The sequence below is a fragment of the Trichechus manatus genome, unplaced genomic scaffold (assembly GCF_000243295.1).
Source record: "Trichechus manatus latirostris isolate Lorelei unplaced genomic scaffold, TriManLat1.0 scaffold00063, whole genome shotgun sequence".
NCBI classification, from domain to species: domain Eukaryota; kingdom Metazoa; phylum Chordata; class Mammalia; order Sirenia; family Trichechidae; genus Trichechus; species Trichechus manatus.
Window position 1 is genome coordinate 8,461,813 of NW_004443999.1, and position 26,957 is coordinate 8,488,769.

At 39.8% G+C, this 26,957-nt stretch overlaps 1 protein-coding gene across 7 annotated transcripts in view; it reads left to right on the forward strand.

The window, feature by feature from the left end:
• Positions 1–26,957, forward strand: part of NEDD4L (NEDD4 like E3 ubiquitin protein ligase) — a 379,907-nt gene that overhangs the window by 301,246 nt on the left and 51,704 nt on the right. For 5 of the 7 annotated variants that reach the window (XM_004379262.3, XM_023733989.1, XM_023733990.1 and 2 more), the window contains 9 exons: positions 1,239–1,300; positions 1,739–1,841; positions 3,700–3,866; positions 11,056–11,188; positions 12,388–12,564; positions 14,829–14,903; positions 21,841–21,972; positions 22,712–22,831; positions 23,920–24,117. In XM_004379262.3, the coding sequence (XP_004379319.1) occupies positions 1,239–1,300; positions 1,739–1,841; positions 3,700–3,866; positions 11,056–11,188; positions 12,388–12,564; positions 14,829–14,903; positions 21,841–21,972; positions 22,712–22,831; positions 23,920–24,117 (1,167 nt within the window). The remainder of the gene's footprint in view (positions 1–1,238; positions 1,301–1,738; positions 1,842–3,699; positions 3,867–11,055; positions 11,189–12,387; positions 12,565–14,828; positions 14,904–21,840; positions 21,973–22,711; positions 22,832–23,919; positions 24,118–26,957) is intronic. The other 2 variants (XM_023733993.1, XM_004379263.2) reach the window with 2 other exon arrangements.

A 26,957-nucleotide genomic window follows, 5' to 3' on the forward strand; every position in this document is an offset into this window, starting at 1 on the left:
TGGGCCATCTGGAATCAGAGTCATCAGGCAGAGGAGGCTGCTAGTACATTGGCCCTAAAGCAGGATTAGACGTGGTGCACTCACAGGGCACACATAGTCCAGGATGGTTGGAGTATAAGGAGCAAATGGAGAGACAGGTTCCCAATGAGGTTAAACATAGTTAAGGGCCAGATCATATTTGACCTTATAGGCCATAGGAGAGAACTTTCGTTTACTCATAAGAGCAGTAGGAAACCAATGGGAGGTTAAAACAGGAAATGACATAAACAGATTAGCATTTAAAATATAAGCACACACATGATATAGTAACAAGTCATTGTGCTGTGATTTGTCTCTCGGTACAGAAGTAAATATTTTAAATTTTTAATTGACAGGTGTAGGTATTTGAGGTTTTACTACACATGTATCCAAAAACAAAACAAAACAAAACAAATCCCATTGCCGTCAATTCAACCCACAGCGACCGTATAGGAGAGAGTAGAACTGCCCCATAGGATTTCCAAGGAGCGCCTGGTGGATTCGAACTGCGGACCTTTTGGTTAGCAGCCGAACTCCTCACCACTACTCCACCAGGGTTTCCACACACGTATAGTCTTTAAAAATTAATGAAATATTAACATGTATTTTTCCAGTTGTCTGCTTTGTTTGACCAATGACCTTTGCATAGTAAAATGAATACTGACTTCTCCTAAAGTGAACAAAATCACAACTGCGTTCATAGCTTCATGAACTAAGTATCAGAAAAAGGCAGTTTGATGGTGATGCCTAGGACATCTCTTTGAAGGAGATAAAAAATAAAGAAAAATTGCCTCCCAAGATTAGCTCTTTAATATTTTCCTGTTAACTCTATTTTTAGGTATCTTGAGTCACAAGGATAGCAGGTCACCAGTAACCACTGGGACTTAGAAGTTGATCAGCTCTGTGAGATTGAGACCTGCACCCTACAGTTAGAAATTATAGCTGACAATGACGACTGTAGTTTTGTCATTTGTCCATGGCTGGAGTTGGCTCCTAGAAACTGATGTTGTTAGTGACATCTAGTGGATCTTGAGTAGATAAAGCTTAGTGGCCTAACAGATGCTTAATTAATTGGTAAGTGCTGGTTGTGGGACCAACTCCCTTTTCACCATTGCCATGTTCTACAACAATAAAATGTATTCTATGTAATCCAGTTTGGTGTCTCTAGAATACAAAACTATGAGGAGTATTGAAACTTAATTTACCTCTCCTTCCCGTAGACAGAAGATCCAACCATGGAGCGACCCTATACGTTTAAGGATTTTCTCCTCAGACCAAGAAGGTGAGGCTCGAGTATGTATATATGTTTGTGGGTCTGGGTGTGTGTTTTTCCATATACTTTGGTTTTTAGTTTTCTCTGAGGAAGATTTTAACTTTTTATATTTCTTCTCACACACAAAAAAAGTCATCATACTCTTTTAGGAACTATGTGGGATCATACTACTGATAACAGCAACTCGAAAGATTAGATAGGAACCTTAAGGGACAGTGGATTTATATTAATGGGGGAGGAACAACTCAGAAAAGGACAGTGAGAATGGTCATACAACTTGAAGAACGTAATCTCTCACTAAATGGTACACGTAGAAACTGTTGAACTGGTGTATGTATTGCTGTGTATATTCTCAACAACAACAAAATAATTTTCTTAAAGTCATCATATATATGAAAGATATAGCCAAGTCATACCCTTTATAACCAATTTTATTCCATAACACAGTCACAAATCTCGAGTTAAGGGATTTTTGCGATTGAAAATGGCCTATATGCCGAAAAATGGAGGTCAAGATGAAGAGAACAGTGACCAGAGGGATGATATGGAGGTAAGCTGCAAGCTTTCCTTGCCTACAGCTGTATTAATATTCTACTTTTAGACTTGAATCCTTATAATTTAAAGAAATTACAAATTTACAAAGGTTAAATGTAGAAAAACTTACCTGTATCCATGAATCTGTCTCTGAAAGTCTACCAGTTTTTTTGTTCTGGTAAAAAAAAGATGAATGCTTCATTTTATGTTATAGCACTGATAATTGACGAGTCCCCCCTTCCTTTTCTCTTTATAAAAATGCTACCCCCATAATACACTGGTGGACCCGCCCCTATGTGAAGCTCTCCTCACACATCGAATTCTATTATTGCTTTGGACTTTCAGCTCTTTGTAAATTCCTCTTAGCGCTTGGAATTTCTTCAGAGTGGAAAATGTGGATAACATGATTCAGAAAACCTTTTCCAAGTTTCTTACTCATTTGGCATACAGGTGATAGGCTGCATTAGAAAAGCCTTAGTCTAGGAATGCCATTTCGGAACTAGCTATCCAACGGAATTTTCCTTTTTGCCTTCTTGGCATAGCTGCTTTTTAACTTTCTAGTCACATACTGATACCTGGGTCCCATTGTACTCGGCACACCTCCGTCAGTGCTGTTTTGTTAGGCAGATTCTCATGTTGTTCTGAAGATGCCTATTAAACAAGGCCTCTCTGGCACGTTTCCACATCTGTTTGCAGCTGTTGCGTATATGCGACGTGTGAATAATGTGTTATGGGCAAGTCCACGGAACCCCCTCTGACCAGGAGGTCCTATTTCCAGGCAGTATTTCACTTGTGAGCTTTCAACTTCCCCCCCTGTATGTGAAGAGGAGTGAAGTGGGTGGTAGGCAGTTCTGATTGTTAACATTTCCTAAGCCCATTATCAGATTTTTATCTCAAATCCAAGCAATTTTTTACACTCTTCTAGCCTTCCAACTGCAGTAACCAGTGAATTACTTGATTTTCCAGTGACTTTACCAGGGGATATTAGGAAAGGAAGACTTAATGCCTAAAATATGTGTTACAAAAATGTCACTCCAGCTCTGGTCCCATGAAGCCTGTTTATGTGGAGGCATAAGTAGAAAGCAGCGGCTCCCAAATGTCACCTGCTCCTGATGTTGCTCTAGGTGCAGAGTGGGCTTCTCACCTCCTCCTGAGGCCAGCCTTGGTGCCATCCTCCCTGGGGAGCGATTGTACCCTGAGCCTCCATAGTCACCATGCTGTGATTCCTGCCAGAATACACAGGTAGTGTGGTTCATCTCCCCAGCTCCGTTACCTTCTGTAGGTGTTGAAAAGACAGCAGCTGTGATGTAACCCATGTCATTGGCACTGCTTTGTACAGTCAAAATAAACCAAACACATTTCCATCTAGTCGATCTCGATTCGTAGTGACCCTATAGGACAGAGTAGAAATGCCGCATAGGGTTTCCAAGGCTGAAATCTTTATGGAAGCAGACTACCATGTCTCCCTCCTGCTTGTGGCGGGTAGGTTCAAACTGCCAACCTTTCTGAACACCTTAACCACTGTGCCACCAGGGCTTCTCCACAGTCAAAATAACAAACATGAAATCTGAAAAGAGTAAAGTGTGACAGACTTAGCAGACTACGTGGAACCCAATACAAATCTGTGTTGCTCCCTGTGGTATAGTCATCTAAGAAGGCAGCACAGTTCATTCACCATTGCTCAGAATATTTCTGAAACTCTTCTAGAACTGATTTTACCCTTCTGTGGGAATATATTCGCTTGTAACACATGAAGGCACTGCAGGAGCCAAAGTGCAAAGGAACAAGGGAGAAACACAGAATGCGCCGTAATTGTCTTCTCCTCGCATCTTGAGAACCAACGTCGTAATCACCCATTTAATTTTATTCCACAGCATGGCTGGGAAGTTGTTGACTCCAATGACTCGGCTTCTCAGCACCAGGAGGAGCTTCCTCCTCCCCCTCTGCCCCCCGGGTGGGAAGAAAAAGTGGACAACTTAGGCCGTACTTACTATGTCAACCACAACAACAGGACCACTCAGTGGCACCGACCAAGCTTAATGTGAGTACCATTCAGCACAGGAACACGTTGTCACACTCTACAGGATCAGGTGCCAACATGGCACATCTTTAGTGACCAGGTTGAAAAGTAAATGTCTCAGTGACAAAAGCACATGGTTGTAGCACAGCAAGATTCCCCTTCATTAAGGTAAGGAGTACGAGGGTAAGTCAAAAAGTATTGCTACAAAATCATAGAAACCTTTATTAAACAAAAATATCAAAATGTGAGGCTGTTGTTTCCCGACATAGCCTCCATCTAGATCTGTACCCTTCTGAGTGTGGTGTCTCCATCTCTCTAACCCTTCTCCAAAGAATTCTGCACTCTTCAGTTTACGCCACATCAAAACGGCAGTTTGGGCATCTTTGAGCGACTCAAATTGTGTTCCTTTTAAATGTTCTTTGAGTTTTAAGAACAAAAAGAAGTCTAAAGGGGCAAGATCAAGGCTGTGGGGTGGATGGGGTAAGGTTTCCCAACAAAATTCTCGTACGACAGCCCTTGCTACCCTTGAAGAATGAGCAGGTGCAGTGTCATGATGGAAGAAAATTCCTTGGTTCAACTTTCCTGGCCTTTTTCTCACCAATGCAATTCTTAATTGTCTTAAAGCTGCTGTGATCGTCCCGTGTCCTTCAAGAAAATCTGTCAAGAATACCGCTTTGGAATCCCAAAAAACAGTCGCCATAACCTTCTGAGTGGTCTTCCCTCTCTTGTCTCATCTTTGAGGTCTTCCAGACCTTCCTTAAAATACTTGATCCATCTAAAAACTGTTGTTTTTATGTGGGGCAGCATTCCCATAAACTTGTTGCAAAGCTTCAGTAATTTGGGAAGATGTCCACTTGAGTTTTGTTAAAAATTTGATGTTAGCCCTGAACTCAAGATCATTTTTTTCCATGGCACAAAAAGTATCCTTTTTTTTTAAGGCATCCTAACGAGACTAAGACAAATGTGTTGCTGAGAGAACTTGTCTGCAGCCATCCACTGATTGTAGAGTCATGTTTAAACACGTTTTATTTGGAATAAACCCGTGTGTGTATGAACTGGAACCCTAGAAGCAATACTTTTTGACTTACCCTCGTATGAGAGCCAGTCAGGATTTGTGTACTTTAAGGAAGATGCTCTTGCCTCTGTATCACATTCTGCTGTTTAAAATATAAACTAGTGATGGTTTAAATTTGTAAGATTTGTGAAATATAAAGCAGAAGTTATTTTTCCTAGATTTATCTTATACTTGGGGATTATATTGCTTCCTTCTTTGGCTTCCTCTGCTGAATGAATCCAGAGTAGAAAGCAACAAGCAAATTGGATTTGCCATTTTCTGCTTTTCTGGCCTTTTTTGAATTTTTATTCCCTTTAATTATTTGATTTGGGAACTCTCTCAAGATCTTTTTTTTTTTTTTTTTTGAGGAGTTTATATATCACCCCTTGATACAATTAGAAGCACAATAGGAGGGTTGCAAAATCAGAATTAGTAATTACTATTTATTCTAATCCCTTACCAGCCTCAGGCATTCAGTGAACCGATTACTGGTTTGTTCACTCGATAGTTTTTGGTTTGGAGATAACAAATAAACACTAGTTGAGCTTCAACTCCTGTAAAAACTGTTAATAAACAATAAAAGGCAAAAATAAAATACTGAAAGAAGGGAAAGGAAAAATTATCCTAGAAATCATGAGCTTCCTAGTAGCCAAGACAAGGAGGTAACTAACAGTGAATAATATAATTTTTAATATGTAATAAAAGGAAGTATAAAGTAGGTGAGATTTTTCAACCCAAACTCTGAAAGAAGTTTGCGTATGATGTCTTTTAACCAAGTGGCATTAGCAATATAATGGATGATATTCTTGATAAACATTTTATCTTTAAAAATTTCAGAGATATTCTGGGTTATGACTGTGGATGGGCAAGTCTTGTCCAGGTTTATTTAATTTAGAGATAAAGCTTGTAGGTTCTGGATCAACAAAAGGCCAGTCCTCCCTAAGCCCCCACGTGGTTTCTCCTGAATATCAGCTAGCTGTCTTATTAGTGTTAGACTGGACTGCACACCATGGACACCAGCTCATTATTCCTTAGCAACATCTGAAAGACAGCGTGAATAGTCTAAATATCAGAAGATCCCTGTGATGTTGAGCTGTGCTTTATTGTGATTTTTTTTCCATGGAAATACAAATGGAAATGGTACAGTTGATCCTTTTTAGTTATTTATTATTGCTTCTTTTTTTTTCTTTTTTACAGTTTCCTTTTTATGCCCACGGCTATTAAATCTATTATAAGCCGTTTGACTGTTCTAGCTATCTGTAGTAAAACAAACTTTGGACATACCTTCAGCTTAATTACATGTAGTGATTAGAAGAATCTTGGTAGCAAAGCACCATTATTTAACTTTTCTGAACAACTTAAGAAAGGAGTATCTAAGACTGTAGCACTCTAGGGACCAGAGTGTCACGTAACCTCTGTAGAGAAATGATCACTAGCAATGCACAAAGGAAGAAATACGAATAGCCAGTGCATATATGGAAGAATGTTCAACTTCACTAATAGTTAATTTCCATGTAGATTGAAGTTCATATTATGAGACTAAATGGGGTTAATTACTACTTTGTCTACCTCACAGAGTTGTGGAGCTCTAATGAGGAAATTCCTGAGAAAACACTTTATACAATTTTTAAGCATTCCATCTCTGCTTTATGTATCTTTGTCCCCAAGAGCCAAACAAAAACAAAAGGTATAACTTGTTTAATGCTGGTTCATCAGTAGTATAGAAGCAACAAGGAAAAAATATTGTTCTTAATCCCAGTTCAGGTTCACATGCAGTTTAAGGAGGAGTCAATGTGTGACTGTCCCCATTAGTGAGGCAACAATGCCAAAGGGAGAGGCTGAGCCAGGAGTGATGTCGGGAACCAGAGGAGCCCCTGCCTATCCAAAGGGTGTGACTAGAAAGCAAGAGAAAGTTTAGAGGATAAGGAAAAGGAGATGTTTTCCACAGCAACCTCTTCATTCCGTCTGAACTGTTTGAACATTCAGGGTTCTTTCCTCTTTATTTGGTTTGACCAGAAGCCCTTGGGCCTCCCAGAATTATTTTTAAGAATTCTTTTCATTCAAAAATAATTTTTTTCATGATTCAATTTTCACAGAATGCCACAGCAGCCTTTGGAGGAAAATTGATGTGGTTAAGAAGTGTCTTTTATAAAGAGGCTGTATCTGAGGAAATAGATACTCATTACCATGTGCTAAGCAAAGCATTAAGACTGACCTAATGATTTTCATCTCTTGCCTAGTTTAATGCTGTGGTTTGCCCTTCCTCTAGTCTTGTGCCCCAAACCCCAGCCCACTTACAAATCTTCACTGACTGCCCATTGCCCTCAGGACATGCTTATAACATCCTTCTCCAGCCTTGTCTCTTGCCAAGCTCGTCACCCACAGACATAAACATACAGCTCAGTCATTGGCCCAGTCATAGTTGTTTTTAGATTATGTTCTCTTGTTTCTGGGCCCCATGGATGTGGTAGTGTCCTTGCCTCACCCCCCACATACACCCAAAAAGAAACCCTAGAACCCTTCCAGTAGCTGACTTCAGATCTCAAGCTATATATACCTTGCTCTGGAGAACTATTACTTCTCCTGTCCCCCGGGTCTGGTTTAGGTATCTTTCCCAGGTAACCTGAAAGCCATCTGCTTCCCCTATCATAGCAAGTAACACACTATATTCTAGTTGACTGTTTGGACAGGAACCATGTCTTCTTACATATGTACCCCTAATAAATTAAAACCAAACCCACTGTCGGTCCTAACTCATAGCAACCCTATAGGACAGAGTAGAACTGCCCAATAGGGTTTCTAAGGCTGTAATCTTTACCGAAGCAGACTGCTACATCTTTCTCCCGAGGAGTGGCTGATGGGTTCGAACCACTGACCTTTCTGTTAGCAGCCAAGGCTCCTGTACCCCTGGTGTCTGACGCAGATTGAATGAATGACTAAAGATGAGTCACTTATCAAATGACTATGGGCACATGTTTAGTGGACCGTCCAGACAGGCCACATTCTGGGGTTAGAACTTTAGAATTGGAAGTGGCCATCGAAGACACTCCAGCCCTTAAAATTGGAAGTGGCCATCGAAGACACTCCAGCCATCTCAGGTCTGGTAGTGGTTTTTAAAACACCCCCAAATTTTAGATTTTTCCTTGTTCTATTCATATGTAAGCTGCAAACTTTTTTCTGTAAAACCACAATTATCAAAAAATTATGTAGAGGAATTGTATTATGACATTCTGTAATGAAGGTGAACTTGTTAATCTCGAACACATTTTAACCCTATTTATTAGCTATCTTCCTAAAACACTGAACATTTTCTTCTGGCTTAGTAGTAATTTGACTCAGGTCATCATTGCAGTCATTCATGTATTGTGAATGTAAATGATTGACACATTAATCTTAGTTGGCACTGAACTTGATTCCTTGATAAATTTATGATTTGTCATTGGCTTAATTCCCATGAAAGTCAAATGAAGAATGTATATGAGGAATTAATAATTGAAGAAAATTGATGTAGCTGTTTCTTAAATTATTTCCTTGCCCCCAATAAAGACATTTTTCTGTTTTAATTTGTCAGCTTAGAAATATTTTTAAATGTTCGTGTTTCCATTAGTAACTGTTTAAACTTCTAGCCAGTTTCAACAGACTGGCTCACTTACCTGCTTAATTAAATGCAAGAGGATGCCCTTGCATGAACATTGTCGCATTATCCTTAAAGACCCTAAGAGCCCCAGGTTGGAATCTGACAGTGAGAGGCATCTTGCTTCTTATGCTATTTAATTGTTTCTGGTTCCCACTGACTACCAATTCTTTAAGGAGCTCTTGGCTGCTATAAGCTTGGCAGTTCTAATCCACCCAATGAAAGACCTGGTGATATGCTTCCATAGAGATTACAGCCAAGAAAACCCTATGGGACAGTTCTTCTCGGTCACATGGGCTCACTATGTGTCGGAATTGACTTGATAATGTACAACAACAGCAACTGCTAATTATTTGGGCTTGTTGGATAAGGAAAATCGACATAAGTGATTTTGAACATTCCTTTTTTTAAATCTGTCCTTCTAGAATAAAGGAATTTTGTATACTTTTAAAAGATATGAGATATAGACATAATAATATTAAAACATTATTTGTCTCCATCTCTCAGAAGTCTTGTAGCAATTCAAGTATGTGTTAAGCACCTCATGTAGACCAGGTGCATAGTAGACATTCAGTGTTGATAGAATAAAAACCACAGCTGACATTTCAAATGAAATTTTTAAAGTTTTATAAAACCTTTGGATATAAAATATTTTCAGTCGAGGTCGATCATTATAAAGTGAAGTTGCTTTCATCCTTCATGAAAGTCTAAGAGGGTCACGGAAAGCTTGTTTGGCCTTCTTAGACACTACTGGAGTATTTTACATATTTCTAAAATGTGTTCTGAGCATTTTCCTTCCAAGTTTTTTTCAGTTCTGCAATACATTCTAATGAATTTTTATAATCATTTTGTGCTTTAGAATTGAATGCCATATACAAATGACTAGAGCAACATAAAATCACAAATATACTATTACATTTTTTAACTTGCCCAGCAGGTCATTTTTAACCATGCTGTTGTGATGGTTTCATTAGTACACTTGTCTCCCTTGATTTTAATTATTTTCTCTATGGTCATAATTACGTCAGTTGTTCTTAAGATATTTCTGTTTATTTAGTGTACTTTTTAAGTCTAGTGTTGTAATTTAATATAACAATAAAACGTATAAAATTTCTGTTAGAGTGCAAAAGCTTGTGTATTGTGTGTGCAAATATAATAAAACTTGATTCATTCAGATTTTAACAATAAGGAGTTATAATTTAACTGTGGATTAAACAGAAATTAACTTTCACTGTATCCACTTTCACAATAAATTAATACTAAACTGTTTCAGAAACTGGCATTAAGAGTCCCATATTTATTTGGGAACAGTGATACTAGTTGAAAAGTGTTCTTTAGTGGCATATGGTATGTTACGAATTAGTTGAAGGCTATTAGAAAATTTTAAAACCTACATTTTAGAAAGAATATAATGCGAGTTTTGATTAATACCACCATATTTCAATTTGTCTGAAATAATGATGTTTTCAAATATTTTGGAATATTAACTTGCTACATGATTTTTGCTAATGGAATATGGTATATTTCTGAAAATTATGTGAGCATTTTCTCTGAAAACTTCTATTCTGAAAGCCTCCAACTCGTGTTTCTTCTAAAGGATGGTTGCCTGTAATTTATTCCAAAAAAGTTTTCAAGATTATAACAATGGTTTCAGATCCTGAATGAGAAAGTTTTATGACAAAACAGGGTATGAAGTTGCAATGTTCTTCAAATCCCAGTAGATTGGGGAAGTTATTGCCTGATGTTTATCTGAATTTTTAAAAGTAGGTTGAGAGGAAACACTGTCATGATTCTGAGATTTGGTCAAAATGAAATCCAAAGCAGCTGAAAAAAAATTCCTACTGGGTCAGGAACATTTCCCTCCAGATTCCAGCTTTGAATGTGTACTAATGGTTAATGACCAAAAGTAGCTACCTTGTCATTGCTAGACCCCAAGAGGGGCCACAGTTGACCAGTGGCCTGCCTTGTCACTGTGGCAGATGAAGGGAGGACATTGATTTCTATTCTTTCTTCAACACTAAAATTCATTTTGTAATACATGCACGAAATAGGCTCAGAGTATCATGGCTAATACATTTAAAAACTGCATTTATTTGATTAAAATGGACCTAGAACAGTACATTAGCTAAGATATGGTGGAAGAATTCTCATAATTAACAACCAGCTAATTGTCAGTGTTTGTTTAAGAGCACGGCATTTTAGTATGTGTAGGTTTCTGAGGGTGTCCCTGGCTGGTATGGATAATTAGTGCACTTGGCTGCTAACCAAAAGGTTGGAGGTTCAGGTCCTCTCAGAGGTACCTCAGAAGAAAAGCCTGGTGATCTACTTTTGAAAAATCAGCCATTGAAAACCCTGTGGAGCAGAGTTCTACTCTGACACACATGGGGTCACCATGAGCCAGAGTCTACTTGACGGCAACTGGTGGTTGTAAAGTTCTTAGTGAGAATTCATTGTTGTTGGAGGGCAAGTTCTCAATGTCTCTTCTCTTCTCCTCAATTCCCCCTTACCTCCGCACGGCCCAGGGATGTGTCTTCCGAGTCAGACAACAACATCCGGCAGATAAACCAGGAGGCCGCCCACCGGCGGTTCCGCTCCCGCAGGCACATCAGTGAGGACTTGGAGCCCGAACCCACAGAAGGGGGAGATGTCCCTGAGGTACGAAGTCACTCTGAGCTGCTTCCAAGTTTTCAAAGTCTTCCAGGTTGATTTTATATTGTAATTTCTTTTCTCAGGAAGCCTTGCTTAGAAAGAAAGAACAAGTTCTCGTAGCTAATAGACTTTCATCTGGGTATTAATTAACTTAGAAAGTGCTTGCAAAAGCCATGTTTGACAAATACATGTATCTCTATATCATTATAAAAGGGAATGACGTTATTTTTCGTATAGAAACCGTAGAAATCTTAAGATGTTTTCGCTTGATATTTTTCCCCAGGGTCTAACCATGTCTCATTTGGCAACATGTTTATCATATTTGAGCAATTGAGTGAGCCTTATTTGGGTCTCAAAATACAAGTTTTTACCACACTGTTGTGACTTCTTGAAAGAGATTTATTATCTAGAAAATACGACTTTGAGTGAATAGAGATGTTTATAATTTTCCCCTTCATTGTTTATGGTACATTGTTGGGGGGGGGGAATTATGAATTAAACAATAAATTAGCAGTGACCAGAATTTCCATGCTGCTTTACCAACTTGTTTACTTACTAGGAATATATTTTTTTTAGGCATTGTGTCAGAAAGATATCATTTATAAAATGTTCCAGTGATCAAAAGTGGAAAAGAAAAATTAATGATTCTGTAATAAATTCACCAAAAGTTACTTTATACCAGTGTTTAATTATGGCTTATAGCAACTATGCTGTTTTTATTGTGCATTTTCAACAGAAAAATCCGTGCAAATAAACAACCTGAGGGTAATTTTTACTATATGCATGCACGTAATGACTAAGCATCTACTAGCTCTCAGACAGATGCATATCTTAGCTCCTTAGGATATGCATATAGTAACAAGTTCCAGAAATAAGTCACTGCTCCGAGAGGTGGTGTCATAAAGGGGTTACTAGCACAGCCTTTGGGACCATGCTTCCTTGGTTCAAGTCCTGGTCCTGCCACTTACTAGCTCTGCTACCTTGGGCAATTAATTCCCTGTGCCTCAGTTTCCCCATCTGTAAACTGGGGTAGTAGTCCTATCTTCCTTGTGGTTATTGTGAAGATCATGTGCCTCATCATTAAGTGCTCAGTAAATTTTAATTATAGTTACCCCAGTGGTTATTGTTATTACAAATTTTTTTGCTGGAGGGATACAGGAGGATCCCAGTTCTGGTATTTACTGCAGTGTCTCATTCCTTGAAAGCCGTGGGAAACCATTTCAGAAGAAGTGAATCTCACTGGGGACTCACTCAGCCTGACCCTGCCACCCCCACCGGCCTCCCCTGTGTCTCGGACGAGTCCTCAGGAGCTGTCAGAGGAACTGAGCAGAAGACTTCAGATCACTCCAGATTCCAATGGGGAACAGTTCAGCTCTTTGCTTGTAAGTAATGATCTTGTTTGATCAAGAAGTCAAGCAAACGATTTATCATTTTTTTGCTTCTTTAAGAGAATTGTGCGTGCAAATATTGATGAAGGTCTTCTAGCTCGCAGATAACTCTTTCCTTCCTTTCCTGGGAAAAGCAGGACTATACCAAAATTAACCTGAGCAGGTTAGGATCTTTTTCATTTGTAAAGAACTCAAAGGAATAAGATTCTATGAGTTTTGCAATTGTCAGTTTTATTTTTTGTAGAATCCTTTTTTTTCCCCTGCCAAAAGCTCATGTATAGTACCTTCGTCACAGAGGTAGTATTTTACACAGGGACCTGGGGGACAGCAGCCCTCCTAATCAGTCCTCTAAAGTCTTACCCTGCATGCCTTATCATTCCCAGTTCACAGATGAAGGCATGGTGTTGAAGTGACCTGTCTGTGTTAGAATGGGAGGTGGGGGACATCTAAGTCCCAGAGTACAAATCCTTGAGAAAGGTTGTAACTTGTGACACTGACATCAAGGTAGAATTTGAACTTGGGTACTCAGCCATCTGATGAACTCCTTCCAGGAGCTTCAGATGGGGCCAGGCCCCAGTGAGCAGCAGGGGAATCAGCCATGAAGACCTAAATGCAGTGGCCTCTTAGTGTCTGATGGGGCAAAACTGCAGAAAAGCTCATAGAAATTCTTGCTCTTGCACGGAATTGAGAACAAATGTATTCTCAGTGTTTCTGGAGTAATTGAACTTAAAGATGGACTGTAGTAAATGATGGTAGTCAATGCCATGAAAATGGCATCCTAGAAAAAACAGTCATTATTAGCATGATATCAATGCAAATGATAGGAAGACTGCATAAAATGTAGAAGCAGTAGGTACTCAAACAAAATGGTTACTCCTTCAGCAACAGTGTGTTATTTAAAAAGACAACATTGGCCCGTTTTGCATGAGTTACAGTAATTACTCAGTTAATGTGGTTTCACATTAAAATTCTATGAATATTTTTCAAAAAGAGAAATACCACTGAGATGAAAATTTAGTTCTAAAGGGACAAGAAAAAAGGAGTGTGCATGTATGGGATATTTGAATTGGTGGGACTGTTGCTATGGAAACAACATAAGCAATGAAGATTTATATTTAAAATCTATAAAAGAAAGGAAGTACCACAGAAACTATAGCAATTGTACATGTTTAGTCTACCAAGTGAAAAAACATGAATTTTTTTTCAACATTAATATTAAGCTAGTATTTCTAGTTATTCATACTGGGGGCGCCTGCATTTGATTATTCTAGATACATAAAATATCCTTAAGACCCAAGGACAATGTTACATTATTTTAAGAATGTTTTCTTCAAGTCTGGTAAAACTGTTAAATAAGAGTAAGTAGGAAGGAGAAGAATACAGGACTTTTCTCTAATTTTGCTTATCAGGGTCACTCTATATTCAAGGACAGTAGCATGAACTTGTACTAAAGAATGAGTCCTTCACACTAACTGTTGTGGAAAGACATGAAAAGCCCCCTGCCCCCGGCCCATGGCTTGATGGCAACTGGTAGGGTTACAATGGCCTGTTGAGTCTCCTTTTGTGTTTTGGCCTCCTTTTATTTTTGCCATTAATTCTAATTAAGGACCCGTCAAAATCCCCTCTTGCTTAAAACCCTGAGAATGAAAATGAATGATAACTTGACTTCCTAAAGGATTGTTTCCTCTGCTCTTGAAAAGACGATGATTTCATTTAATTACCTCTTTTTTTTTAATTGATGTAATTAAATGAAGTTAACATTTCCAGTTAGTCTCCCATACAGAATTTTTTTTTTTAATACATTGTTATGAGACCCCAGCCGCTCACCCAATTCTGCGACAGCACACTCCTCCCCTCCGCCCCTGATTCCCTATGAACATTCAACCAGCTCCTTACTCTCTCTGCCTTCCCTTCTAACCTCTGGACAGAAGCTGCCCCTTTGGTCTCTTATATCTACTTGTCTAAGAGGCACATTCTTCACGAGTATCACTTTATGTCCCACAAACCAGTCCAATCCCTGTCTGAAGAGTTGGCCTTGGAAATTGTTTTAGTTCTGGGGTGATGGAGAGACCAGGGGCCATGCTTTCTGGGGCGCCTCCAGTCTTAGACCGTTAAGTCTGGTCTTCTTAGTAGTTCATTTAATTATCTCTTAATATCTAAGTGCAGTGAGTAGGACTGAGGGAGGTATTTTTTAAGCTAATGAAGCTTGTTTTTCAGAGTCCATTTTCCTGATGCTTTCTGTCCTTTCCTGCCTCCAGCAAAGAGAGCCCTCCTCAAGACTGAGGTCATGCAGTGTCACGGATGCGGTGGCTGAGCAGGCTCATCTACCACCGGTAACCCACACTCATTTTCAGTCATCACTTGGTTTTTTCAGCTTTTATTTAAAATCACCTGGCCTGCTGAGAAAGAGTTTTTCCTGTGCAAATCCGCTCAGCATAGAAATGAGGCATTTTAACCCTTTCAGGATGCTGTTACTTTCTCCTTTTAAATTTCTTTTGGTACTATGTGTTTTCCATAAATGGAAGGCATACTGAATCAAGGAGTTTCTCTGAGCGCAACAAAATATGGTACATGATTTGTGGGATAAAAATGCCACAATGATAACTGTGCCTTCCATTTGGTTATATTGGGCACCTCTGGTTTTCCTAGCAAATCGCCCAAGAGAGTAGATTTCCAATACAAAGAATTGGTATTGCCACCAGAGTCTCTAAAATGCTAAAACCTTCATTGCTTTAGTTTTTTCACTCAAATTAATACCAATTCTGATATGCTCGTTTGACTGAAGGGGTATATTAATAGTCCCCACCCACCCTTTTTTTTTAATATGTCATTCAGTCTCAAAAGCTGTGCTCCAGTGAGCACTATGTTGAGAACATATGCAGTCTCCTTCAACAGGAAGAACTCTTCAGGCTTGGCAGCCAAATGTTCCTTTTCTTTTACCAATGGCCTAAATCTTCAACTCCACAAAGCCTCTGCACCCTCCTGAAAGACAGCTCTGCTGACTAAAAAATTGGCTATAATTTGTTCCCACTCTCCTACAATTTTAATAACTATCAGCAAACATGCAAGTGTAGGAGGTTTAGTAACAGGACATATATGTAAATAAATCTTCAAATTGGGAGGCAGACCAGAGCTGCCTTGGGGAGACATTTGGTGCACACATTAAAAATCAGGACGCACGTAAACGTTTCTTCATTTGGAGGTGAAAATATTACATGGTTTTAACGTGTCCAATTTGATGTTTGACCTTGACCAATTTTTTTTATTACTACAAATCCTTGAACGTTTTTAGTACTAATACTTTTACTATATATATGAATTTGAAAAAAAAATAAAGAGTCCACTATGGTTTTTGAAATCACAGTGTCTTCCCGATTATGTACATTACTGCTCTGCTTCAAAGGGTGTTTTTGCCTCGATTTTAGTTTTGTATGTTTAAAAAATGGATTAATGAGTATACTAATAAACGAAGCAACCAAAATAAGTTAAATGGTGGTTTAAACTGAATGGGCTGGACAAGAGCATCCTTTCTGGGATGGTTTCAGTGCAGACTGCCTGAAAACACAACAATCCACTGTGCTGGACTGGGGTGGACCCTTTTCAACCAAATGATTCTGTGATTTTCCTTGATGAATTAATGGCACTTTCTCTCTCTTTCAAAATCAGTGTCAGTTTCATATGCAAAAACAGCTCACTTTCCTGGAAACTGATGATTCCTTTTTCTTCATACTCAATCAGGCTGTGCACTCACTGACCACCAGTCGCCTCTTGAGTTTCGAGTTTGGCAGGTTTAAGAATCTGCCAATTATTTAATAAGATCCCTGGGTTGTGCAAACGGTTTGTGCTCACTACTAACCTAATGTTTGGCTCTTTGAACCCACCCATGGCACCACGGAAGAAGGGCCTGAATATCTGCTTCCGTAAAGATTACAGCCAAAGAAACCCTATGGAGCAGTTCTACTCTGTAACACATGGGGTCGCCATGAGTCAGCGGGTTTGGTTTTGATTTTTTAATTATTTAATAATGGGGGTAAAACCACGCAAGTTTTCTTTTCTTTTTTTTTTTTTTTAAAGGCATCTGACTTTGTTGAGGTGGTCATTTCATTGGTTACCTAAATCAAGTTGCGACCCAAGCCTCCTCTTGGTGGACGGGGGAACCACAGTCCCCTTTTCCTTCTGGTCATCAGTGACTGCTCAGCATTATTGGACAGGGTGGATTTCACAGATTCTGATCATGTCACCTGCCTTACTCTGCCCCAGTGACACTGATTCCTGATTCAGTAAGCAGCGGGTCATCTCTCTAAGTGCATTTCATTGATGTAAATTAACATTTAACAGCCCAGTGCCCCAACTAGGAGAACGCGTTCATCAACTGTCACTGGTGGTGAGGAGCCAACGGTAATGACACACTTTATCAGACGTTAATGGCAGAACTGTGCAGGTTGATTTTAATATTTTGTATAATGGTAGATTTACCTTTTTTTTTTTTTTTTTATAAATAAGATCAGCTTCTTTGTGCTACAAAACTGACACGTCTTTGTTTTTTGAACCTCTCGTCTTCACATTGTTCAAAGGTACTGGATAAAACTGAACGATTTTTAGTCCCAAATAGTTTTGTTAGAAACACTGCCAAGCTTTGATTAAGTGTTCCAAATTTGACCATTTAGAATATATTTTGGGCTTTTAGAGTTTTCACTCCAGATAAGTTTTGCCTTTTGTAAGAATGCTTGGTTAGAGTAATTTGGTTGAAAGATAATCAGAAAAGCCACAGGAGTGGCATGAGATTGTACATGTGAATTCTCAGTTAAATGGTCTAGGAAAAAAAAAAAGTGTTTCTCTCAGCCAAGTTTCTATTATTTTTATTATTATTCATTGTTTTAGATCATTTATACTATTCATGTTTGTGAGTAACTTAGACTGTTTTAATTGCGTCTTTTTCTACTTGAACCCTAAAGACAGGCTCACTTGTAGCTTATGCTTTGAGCTGCTAGAACAATTTGAGGAATTTTCCCTATTGTTTCACCTTTGTTGTTTGTATTATAACTACTTAGTACTTGTGGTGAATAACTTAACTACTTATACAACTGCTGATTTTCCGTAGGATGTTGGTGACTTAAAGGAGCAGTTGAGCCACATTGTTAGTATTTAATGCTCAGCTTTGTACAGAGGAATGTCAAATTGGCAATCAGCGAAAATCAGCCCAGTTTAAGGCATTGAGCTGGAGGGGTGTATGTGAAAGTCGTGTGTTGGGTAAGCTGGGCTTAGCCTCCAGAAGAATCCAAGGAATTCTAAATGAACCAGCATTTTCCCACTGGGTGCTAATAATTCATATCAGAGTAGTGGAGCTGTGAGGCAGATCATTTTTTTTGGAGGTAATGTTAGTAGATTTCTGTGCTGATGAGCATCCTCTATTTATCAACCGTTTTTGCATTTTATTGGCCTTGGAGCCTGCCTTGAGCATTGGGGTGTTGTCATAGTTGATGGTATTAAATGACAGGATAAGCTGAGTGCTGGGCTCCATGGTGAGTGCTGCCCAGCAGGACAACATGGTTCATCTGAATGAGACCCTTTCTTGCCTTCTTGCCTACACTTCCTGCCCCCAGTCAATTAATTAAAAATATGGGTATAAAAAATATATATATATATGGGTATAGTCTGGGTTTTGATTTTCAAAGACTGGACAGTAGGAATTCCTAAAGGTTTTACCTACTCTCATGCTTTGCTTCTTGTTACCTTGTGTTTTTTTCATTGCCATAAGCAAACTTACTTTATGGCTACCTTAGACATTTAGATATGTTTTAAAGTATCTCATATGCTTCTCTTCCACCCCACTGTCCCTTGTCACGAATGCTCTTCACATTCTCTTTCCCAATTCCACCTGCATTCTCCCCTTGTTAATCTCCTTTCCTGGCCCCTCTTCATGTCAGTCCCACGCTCAAGTAAACCTTTGTATCCTGTACCGTCTCACACCTTCATCGGGTGTACTGTGCTCTCCCTACATATATGTGCATACACATACATGCACTTACTGTGCTGCTTTATTTTAGTGTTGAAAAATGGGATCTTGTAGACATCTTACTCAGCAGCTTAATTTTTTCGCTTATGGCCAGGAGATGTTAATAATTACATGATATTCAGTGGGGGACACACACCACAATTTACTTAATCTTTCCATAGTGAAGGCCATTCCTTCTGTCTTAGACACACAGACACACACACACCACCCTACACAGACCATGTTGCAATAACCACCCTGTTATGTTTATTTGTCCATGATAGTACTTTTATATCTGTTGTATAGTGAACAGACTGTATAGTGTAGTGTAGTATAGCATAGTTTCTCACCTTCAGAACCACAATCCTTTGATTTACAGCAAATAAATACACACTGGTGTCACTTCCCTGCAAGCTAAGCCAGAGCCCTCTTGTGACATAAAAGAGGGAGAGTCCTTTTGTTCTTTGCTACATATATTCTAAAAATATACCGAGGTGACAATGTGGCAGGGTTTGAGCGAGTATTAGAGAATCTGTGATAGTGTCAACCTAACTGTCATCTTTGAAGTATGTTGAAACTTTAACAGTTTATGCATAATTGAGTTCTTCATTTTAGTGACGGAAACTGAGCTGCAACGTAGCTGTAGTCAAATGGCTATTTGGGAAACAGTGTATTCGGTCCACAGATGAAAAGCCGTGAAATGTTAAATGACGCTAACTAGCAGTTTATAAACTGTCTCCTGAATACTCATTTCTTGAGGTAGTTATGTAACTTGCATACACACAGGGCAGTAAAGGTCTGATTGGGTGAAGGCTGGGCCGTATTCATGGATCGGTCTGTAGAAGCCGAGTCCTGCCTTCTCACTAGCCGTGTGTGTGGGAGGCCAGCTTTGAGTCACAAATGGAATCGTCAGCACAGGTTGTTCTATGTGGTCATTTGGAGAGAAGGCTGCAAAGAAACATTTTAATAACACCATCTCACATAAATGTAACTAAATTATAGGTTGCCAGTTCAATTCTCAATAGAAGGCAGAATGAACATTTTAATCAAATTCAGTGTTCTCTACTACCCTCCTAATTTTCCCTAAACTGATTAGTCCTATTTACTGTGGCTCTGTGCAGGTAACCTGGTTGCTAGAGCAGTGGGCTGGAAGGCATACAGCTTTAGAATCCCATGCTGAGATTATCCATGACACATCCAAGTTATTTTGCTCTGTCCGTTGCCTCATAAATATCCTTTCCAGGGATGCTGTAACTATAAAAATATCCTTAAGGTTCCCAGAACAGTTTCCTGAGGGCATATCTAATTACCTATCCCAAAAAATACTCAACAGGGAGGAGGGAAGGCAACAAATTCCATTTAGGCCGAGCATTTTTGTTCATCATGTAAACAACAGTGGGTCAAAATTTGATAGCATATATTTTGCCAAAAATATGAATTGACTATTAACTTAGGTTACAACTTGGGTTGCTAATTTATGTTAGTTCAGAGGGATAGATTTTTTTTTAGGTGCCCAGATAAAAAGTAGCTTGGAAGGAGCTCTTTGGTGTTGGTGATGTCGAAGCTGGAGAAGGAGGGAAGGGAAGAGCTTCAGGTTCTACACTAACTCATCTGTCTTTAAGATTCACGAAAAGATTAAGTCTGCCTGTTGATGTTTATTCTACTCCCTTGAATCTCCACACCTGGATCCAGGATGCTCAGTGGTCAGAATCTTGGAGTGACCTTGACAGGGCCTTTAGGACTTTACTTGGAAAAATATCAAGGAAAGAGTCGCTGCAGTTTTAGCAGAAAGTTTTCTTGCAAAGTAATCTTTCCTTGCTTAGTAAACATTCTTTAGAAATAACCACTGAGTCAGCTGCCTCGTGGCCCCGGTTAATTTTTCTCTCGAATGTGCTGTTGAGCTCATGAAATAGAATATTGAGCCTCTTTCAGTGCAGTCCCCAAATCACATGGCAATGTTTTGGTTGTGCTTTCAAGGCCATGTGAGTCGACCAACCAACCCTGTGATTGGGACCTTCTTTGCCAAGGCACGTGGTTGCTAGTAAATAAAAGAGATGGGATATGAAGTGGGAGAAGTTGTGTTAAGAGGAGCCCAATATCAAGAAAACCATACTTGTTAACCATCTGTAGGGTCAGGAGCTCCTAATTAGGTAGATAGTACCCAAAAGAGAAGCAGCTCCCTTTGGTAACCTCACATAAGTTATTCCTGATGTTTGACCTCTTGTTTCTTTCAGATGCTCCCAGGAGCCTTGGCAGCCATAGTTGGCTTCTTGTTTCTGAACCACCGCCCTTAGAGCTGCACCCCTTTCCCCATTAGGGGTCTTGTCTACAGCATCCTTAGATCCAGGATTTCCTGGGACAGTGCTGACTTCAGACATTCAGGCTTGTTGCCTCTATAAATCACTGAGACATCTTGTTATTTCAGTATTTCTCCACCCAGGCTACATTTCCCAGACTGCTTCTTACAAACAAAAGCATCTCGGCAATCCTTTTGTGATCCAGTTTGGAGTTTAAAAATAGAATCACTCTACGCTGGACTTGTCTCTCAAACCCAGTAACTACCTGTGCTTCACTCTTTAGAGAAACAAACTCCATTTTGGCTGGCTGGAGAAAATATAGCCTCAGGTGTCAGCTGCCTTGGAATTCTTAACTAATTCCCAGGTGATTTCCTGGGATGGGGCAGCTGAGGTGTTCTGGGTGTTTCTCCTGATTGTATGCTGCCAGTGTGCGTGCAGACCTCTTAGAGAAAAGGCTCTGTGTGCTTCCTCCCACCCCACTGAAAGCTATAGTGCAAGGGTCCTACACTGAAAGAAGCTAGGAAGAAAAGCTAGCAGAGAATCACCGTGGCAGCTAGATTGAGGGAAAAAATGCCCAGAGTCCTCTCATAGATAGCTAACATCGACAATTTGAAATACCTTTGAGCTCTACATGGTTTGGCAGTAAAGATTAGTAACTAAAACAGATTCCAGTATTTTTTCTCTTTCTTTTTCATCACCTTAGCACTGACCCTTTATATTTAACAGACTTCGGAGTCTTAGAACTGAACTCTGTAAGAATGTGGAGACTGCAGCTGCGTGGGGTTCACCTCAGAGTAGGTTTGAAGCCATTGGAAATCTAGTTCTGTTTTCCAGACCCTTTTTTAAAATGATTTCTGTACAAATACAATTAATGTACGTAATCTAGAAAAAATAATGCTGTGGGTGTAAATGACTTGATAAAACTGATTTGAAGACAGATGTATGCTATTAAATAATAATGATTTCTTACACAAACAGCCATCAGTGGCCTATGTACACACCACGCCGGGCCTCCCTTCAGGCTGGGAAGAAAGGAAAGATGCTAAGGGACGTACATACTATGTCAATCATAACAATCGAACCACAACATGGACGCGCCCTATCGTGCAGGTATGAAGATCGCTATCCAACCTAAAACCACAGGCAGTAGCAGCCGAAATGTCCACGACCTACCACCGTGTTCCTGATATTTCCATGTTGTTCTGAACAACACGTTTTTTTTTTTGTTTTTGTTTTTTTAATTTTTCACAAGGAAAATGCATTACTTTAAGCATAATATTTGCCTAAGGAAGAACGCAGTCCCCAAATCAGTCTATCCCTGTGTAACCTGAACAAAAAAACCCACTGCAGTCGACTTGATTCCAGCTCATAGCGACCCTATAGGATAGAGTAGAATTGCCCCATAGGGTTTCCAAGACTGTAAATTTTTATGGAAGCTGACTGCCACATCTTTCTTTCGTGGAGCGAGTGATGGGTTCGGAGCGCTGACCTTTTGGTTAGCTGCCGAGCATTTTAACCTCTGCGGTGCCACCAGGGCTCCCTGGGTACGTTTTAAAAATGTGACATGAAAGATATTTTCAAGGTAATAGCCTATTACAAAGCGTAGCTTCTCCCCAGCCCGCTTTTTTCTGAGGCTAGTTTTTATGCTGGGCCAGTGATTCATTTTTATTTCCCTTGAATGTGTTTCCCCGTCCTTTCCACCATTATTATGTTTAATTATTTCCTCCCTGCTTTAAATAGGCCAGACCTCTTATTATTGCTGTTTGTGTTGTTATTTGGATTCGCGCTCCTAGTCACACACACAGGGAGATCCTCATATGAAGCTAACTTGTTTTTGCCTCCAAAATAGCTTGCAGAAGATGGCGCGTCTGGATCAGCTACAAACAGTAACAACCATCTAATCGAGCCTCAGATCCGGCGGCCTCGTAGCCTCAGTTCACCAACAGTAACTTTATCTGCCCCACTGGAGGTGAGAAGGCTTTCTCATCTAACTGGGGTCCCTTCTATCCTGTGCCTTCTCCTCAGCCTCCCTCCTCTCGAATGTGGACTTCCGTTTTGCAGCCACCCTGCTCTCTCTGATCAGTCATGTCCGTGGTGAGAGGTGGTCTGTGTGGCTTCATGACATGCTTCTCTGTCTGCCCATTAACATGCCTGGGCTCTCCTCACCTGATTATCATGCTCATCTGGCTGAGGCCATGGGGACTTGTGCTGGACGTGGGCCCTCTCTTTTCAGGACTTTTATCATTCTATTTCACTCCTTACTGCCTGTGACTTCATTAGAATTGCATAATAACTCTTTCCAATACCAATGCTTACGTTGAGTTTTAAAACATAGCTGTTGCTTTGATCATTTTTTGTTTGTTTTTTTCGACTGGAGGGTGTTCCATTGTATGGGCATACATGTCTTTGATGCAGATTTGTATCTCCAAATCATGGCTGGGCATCTGCTTCTGTGTGTATTGTTTTAGTGCTGTTCCTTAGCATCGTGGGTGTCAGAGTGCTCGAGAAGCCAAAGTGTAAACTTTTGAAGTTCTAAAGTTGGCTGTGGGTAAGAGACAGCTGTGGGTTTCTCCATGCCCTGGGTTTAAGATGCTGAGAAGTGGAAATTGATAATACCTCTTCCAAACTGTGCTATAAATGTGTAAAAGAACTGTGTGATTTCAGGTGGCTGTTTCCATTGATCTAGGTTTTGCTTTTTTGTGCTCTAAAAATTGCCACTGCCTTCTTATTAGACTGTGAGCTCATTAAGAGCAGGGGTGAGTTTTTTTTCCCCACTGTCTGGGATCTCTACATTTGTAATGCTTAATAGGGAAGAGTATATTTTGTGCAGACTGAGTACCTACCAAAAGATGGTGATTGAAAGTATTTAAATTGTGTGTTGAGCCAGTCAAAAAAAAATGTTAAGTTAGGCTGATGTAAAAGTCAACGAATGACAGATTTTTTAGGAGCTTCCCCTTTGTCCATCTCCAAAGAGGAGCGCTCCATGATACCCAGGGACATTGTGACACATCGGAATAGCACATGACAAGAGTTCTAATGCTCATTATTATTCCTTAGGGTGCCAAGGATTCACCCATACGTCGAGCTGTGAAAGATACCCTTTCCAATCCACAGTCCCCCCAGCCATCACCTTACAACTCCCCCAAACCACAACACAAAGTCACACAGAGCTTCTTGCCACCCGGCTGGGAAATGAGGATAGCTCCAAACGGCCGGCCTTTCTTCATTGACCACAACACAAAGACGACAACCTGGGTAAGGCTTCTGCTTTCAACTGGCGCCGTTTCCATCGGGAGCTCTGGCGTCCCTGCCTTTATTCCTTATTCAGCGTTCATCACTCTAGTAGAGAGATTTCACGGACCCTAAAGCGTGTCTCCACAGGATCTCCTCACCCTGACTCTGGATTCTGCACATATGGGCTAGGGGAGTGGGTGATATGTGGGCACACGCTGGTAGCAGTCTCAGGTATTGATGCCACTTGGGCTGCCCTTTCTTCATAGTCACCGTATTTGGGAAAAAGTGGTCCTCCATGTTGCTAGGATTTTTATTTTTTTTAATCTTCTTGAGCTTTATTTAAATAATCATTTTCCACGGTTTTACTTGTTAATTACAGAAGTGTCAATAAGGAGGATGACAAACACTCTGCAGTTCCCTCCACAAGTATCTGTGTCACCTCCTGTGTGAGTGGGCCTTATGCTTTTGTTGTTGTTAAATATAGTTTGCTTGTTTTGTTTATTGTTCTGAAAATACAGATAGCACCACATTTGCCAATCCAACATTTTTCACATACGCAGTTCAGTGAGATCAGTTATATCAATCATGTTGTACAGCCATCTCCAATGTCCTTTGCCAAATTTTAAAGTACCTGCCTCATGTCTCCTGATGTTTGTAATTTTATTAGGAAGTACAATCTTTTTTAAAACAATTTTTTTCTTTGTCAGTTTCTTTTTGCATTTTTATTGTTTCCTGCCTTCATTTGGTTTGTCCCTTGAGTTTATACTGTTCTCATCAGGTTAGTAGTTGACACTCGTCTACCCCATTTTCATTCCTCTTTCTTTGTCACTTGGGAGATATACTAAATGACTGTGCTTTCTCTTTGGTTGTAAATTTGATCACTCTTTTTTGTGAACATTTTGTCAAAATTGATTTTTCATACCCCACTGCTCTTTCATGTGCTCCTGAATCATACATGAGAAAGAACTGCATGTTGCATTAACTAGGGCAAGCAGAGATTGATCAAAGGTGAGTATGCATATCCGTATATTCCTCCATCAGTTCTTCGTTTCTTTAGCTGAATCAGTTTTGATTCTTTTAATGTAACCTGTGATTCTTTTAAAAGTCTCTTGGTATTTTTCAACTTTGTAATCTCTAGTCTTTTCGTTAAACTGAAATTGTTTCTCTTGATGAGTTCTGAAGCTGCAGAAGGTTGATTTTTCTTGCTGCCCATAGTATCTCCATTTAATATTTGCTACAGAGTTTAACTCAGTCCTCCTGTCATCTGTGCTACTTGCTTAGAACCGATGTTCTGGGGAAACTGGTTGGATTTGGTGATGGTCACTGGCCCTAGCTCTTTGGTCTTGGATCAACAGTGAACACGTGCTTAAATTCCCATGTCTCATGATGGATACTTCATATGTCTAGTTGATTGTAATTAAAGCAGTTGATTAGAACAGCAGTGTTGTGTTAAGGCTCAAGCCAAGAATGAGGTGACCTGGACTGTCATTGACACTTTGTCCATGGTCTGATATTAACTGAGTCCCTTGAAAATTGGACTGAATAGCCTAGAGGGCTTTCTCTCTAAAAGCCTATGGATCATGGTACAGTATGTCTCCATGAGAACATTCTTGGCATTTGAGGCAGGAGTATGTCCTCTATTATAGGACATTTAACATCCTTGTCTTGAGATGAATGCCAATAGCCATGGCCCCCCAATCACGTTTTTGTGATTTTGTGGTATCACATTTTTGATACCCAAAAATGCCCCCACTCATTTCCAGATACCCTTAGTGAGAACCATTCTAAAATCTCTTCCTGTTTTGTTCTAAAAGAATCACCTGCCAAGAGAATTTATATCTGGTGACATTCATTTGGTAAATTGATAAGTACGTCTAAGGCATATAATGACGTGTAGGTTTGTTTGACTCACCTTTGAGTCTGAAGACACCATTACAGGTTTGTGGGCAAGACGAGAGGAAGAGAGGGCCAGCAGCTCTTTGAAGAATATCGCAATAGAGATTGACTTTTAAGTGTATTTTTTTCAGTGGCATAGAACTGGACCCTTCTTGCCAGTATACCCATTTCTGTTTACTGCAGCCCTGCTGTAATTGCAGATCCTCAGCCAGAAATCGGAGCTCCAGAAATAGGGGGTAAATATTAAAAAACTAGATGGATTAGTGTATGGAGCCACTGTGGCTTGCCAAAGTAAGCTATGATTTTAGTAATTTGAACTAGCTTAGTAATCAAATCCCCTAACCTTTTCACAGCCTTTCATGCCACAACTGCCATGTAATTGCAGCTGGGCAGGTTTTATTTTAAATCACACTGGCTTTATTTATTGCTTGTAGCGTTGCTGAATGAAACCCAGTTTTAGTTTCCACCTCTTCCTTTTTACCCAGATACTTGGTATTGACTAATTTACTAATTCAGATTTTTAATGTGTTAAAAAAAAATTTTGTTGCTGCTGCTGCTCCCGAAAATCCTTAAGGTAACAACTGGGAATTCCACAAGTGATTACCGTTCTTAACTGAACTCAGATGTGCTGACACAGCTGCCTTATCTCTTCTAAACAAAGGCCTGTAGAAAACGCTTGCTGCGGAAGCTGACTCTGGATTGCCGGTTTATTTTGACAAAGGATAGCGGGGGAGGTTTGAGGGAATTCTAAAGATAATTTTCAGCTTAAAATCTGTTTTGAGTTGGTCTAGGGGTTCACTTTGTTGGCTTTTTGAAAGAGTGAGAAAACAAATGAGAGAAAACAGCACAGCTATTCTTAGATTTGAGCATCATAATAGAGAAAGGAAAAAAACTGGTACGACAGGTTAGGGATAAAGAAAATCATACTCCTTTCCCCCATCAACCTGGGTGCTACTGGTTCTTGC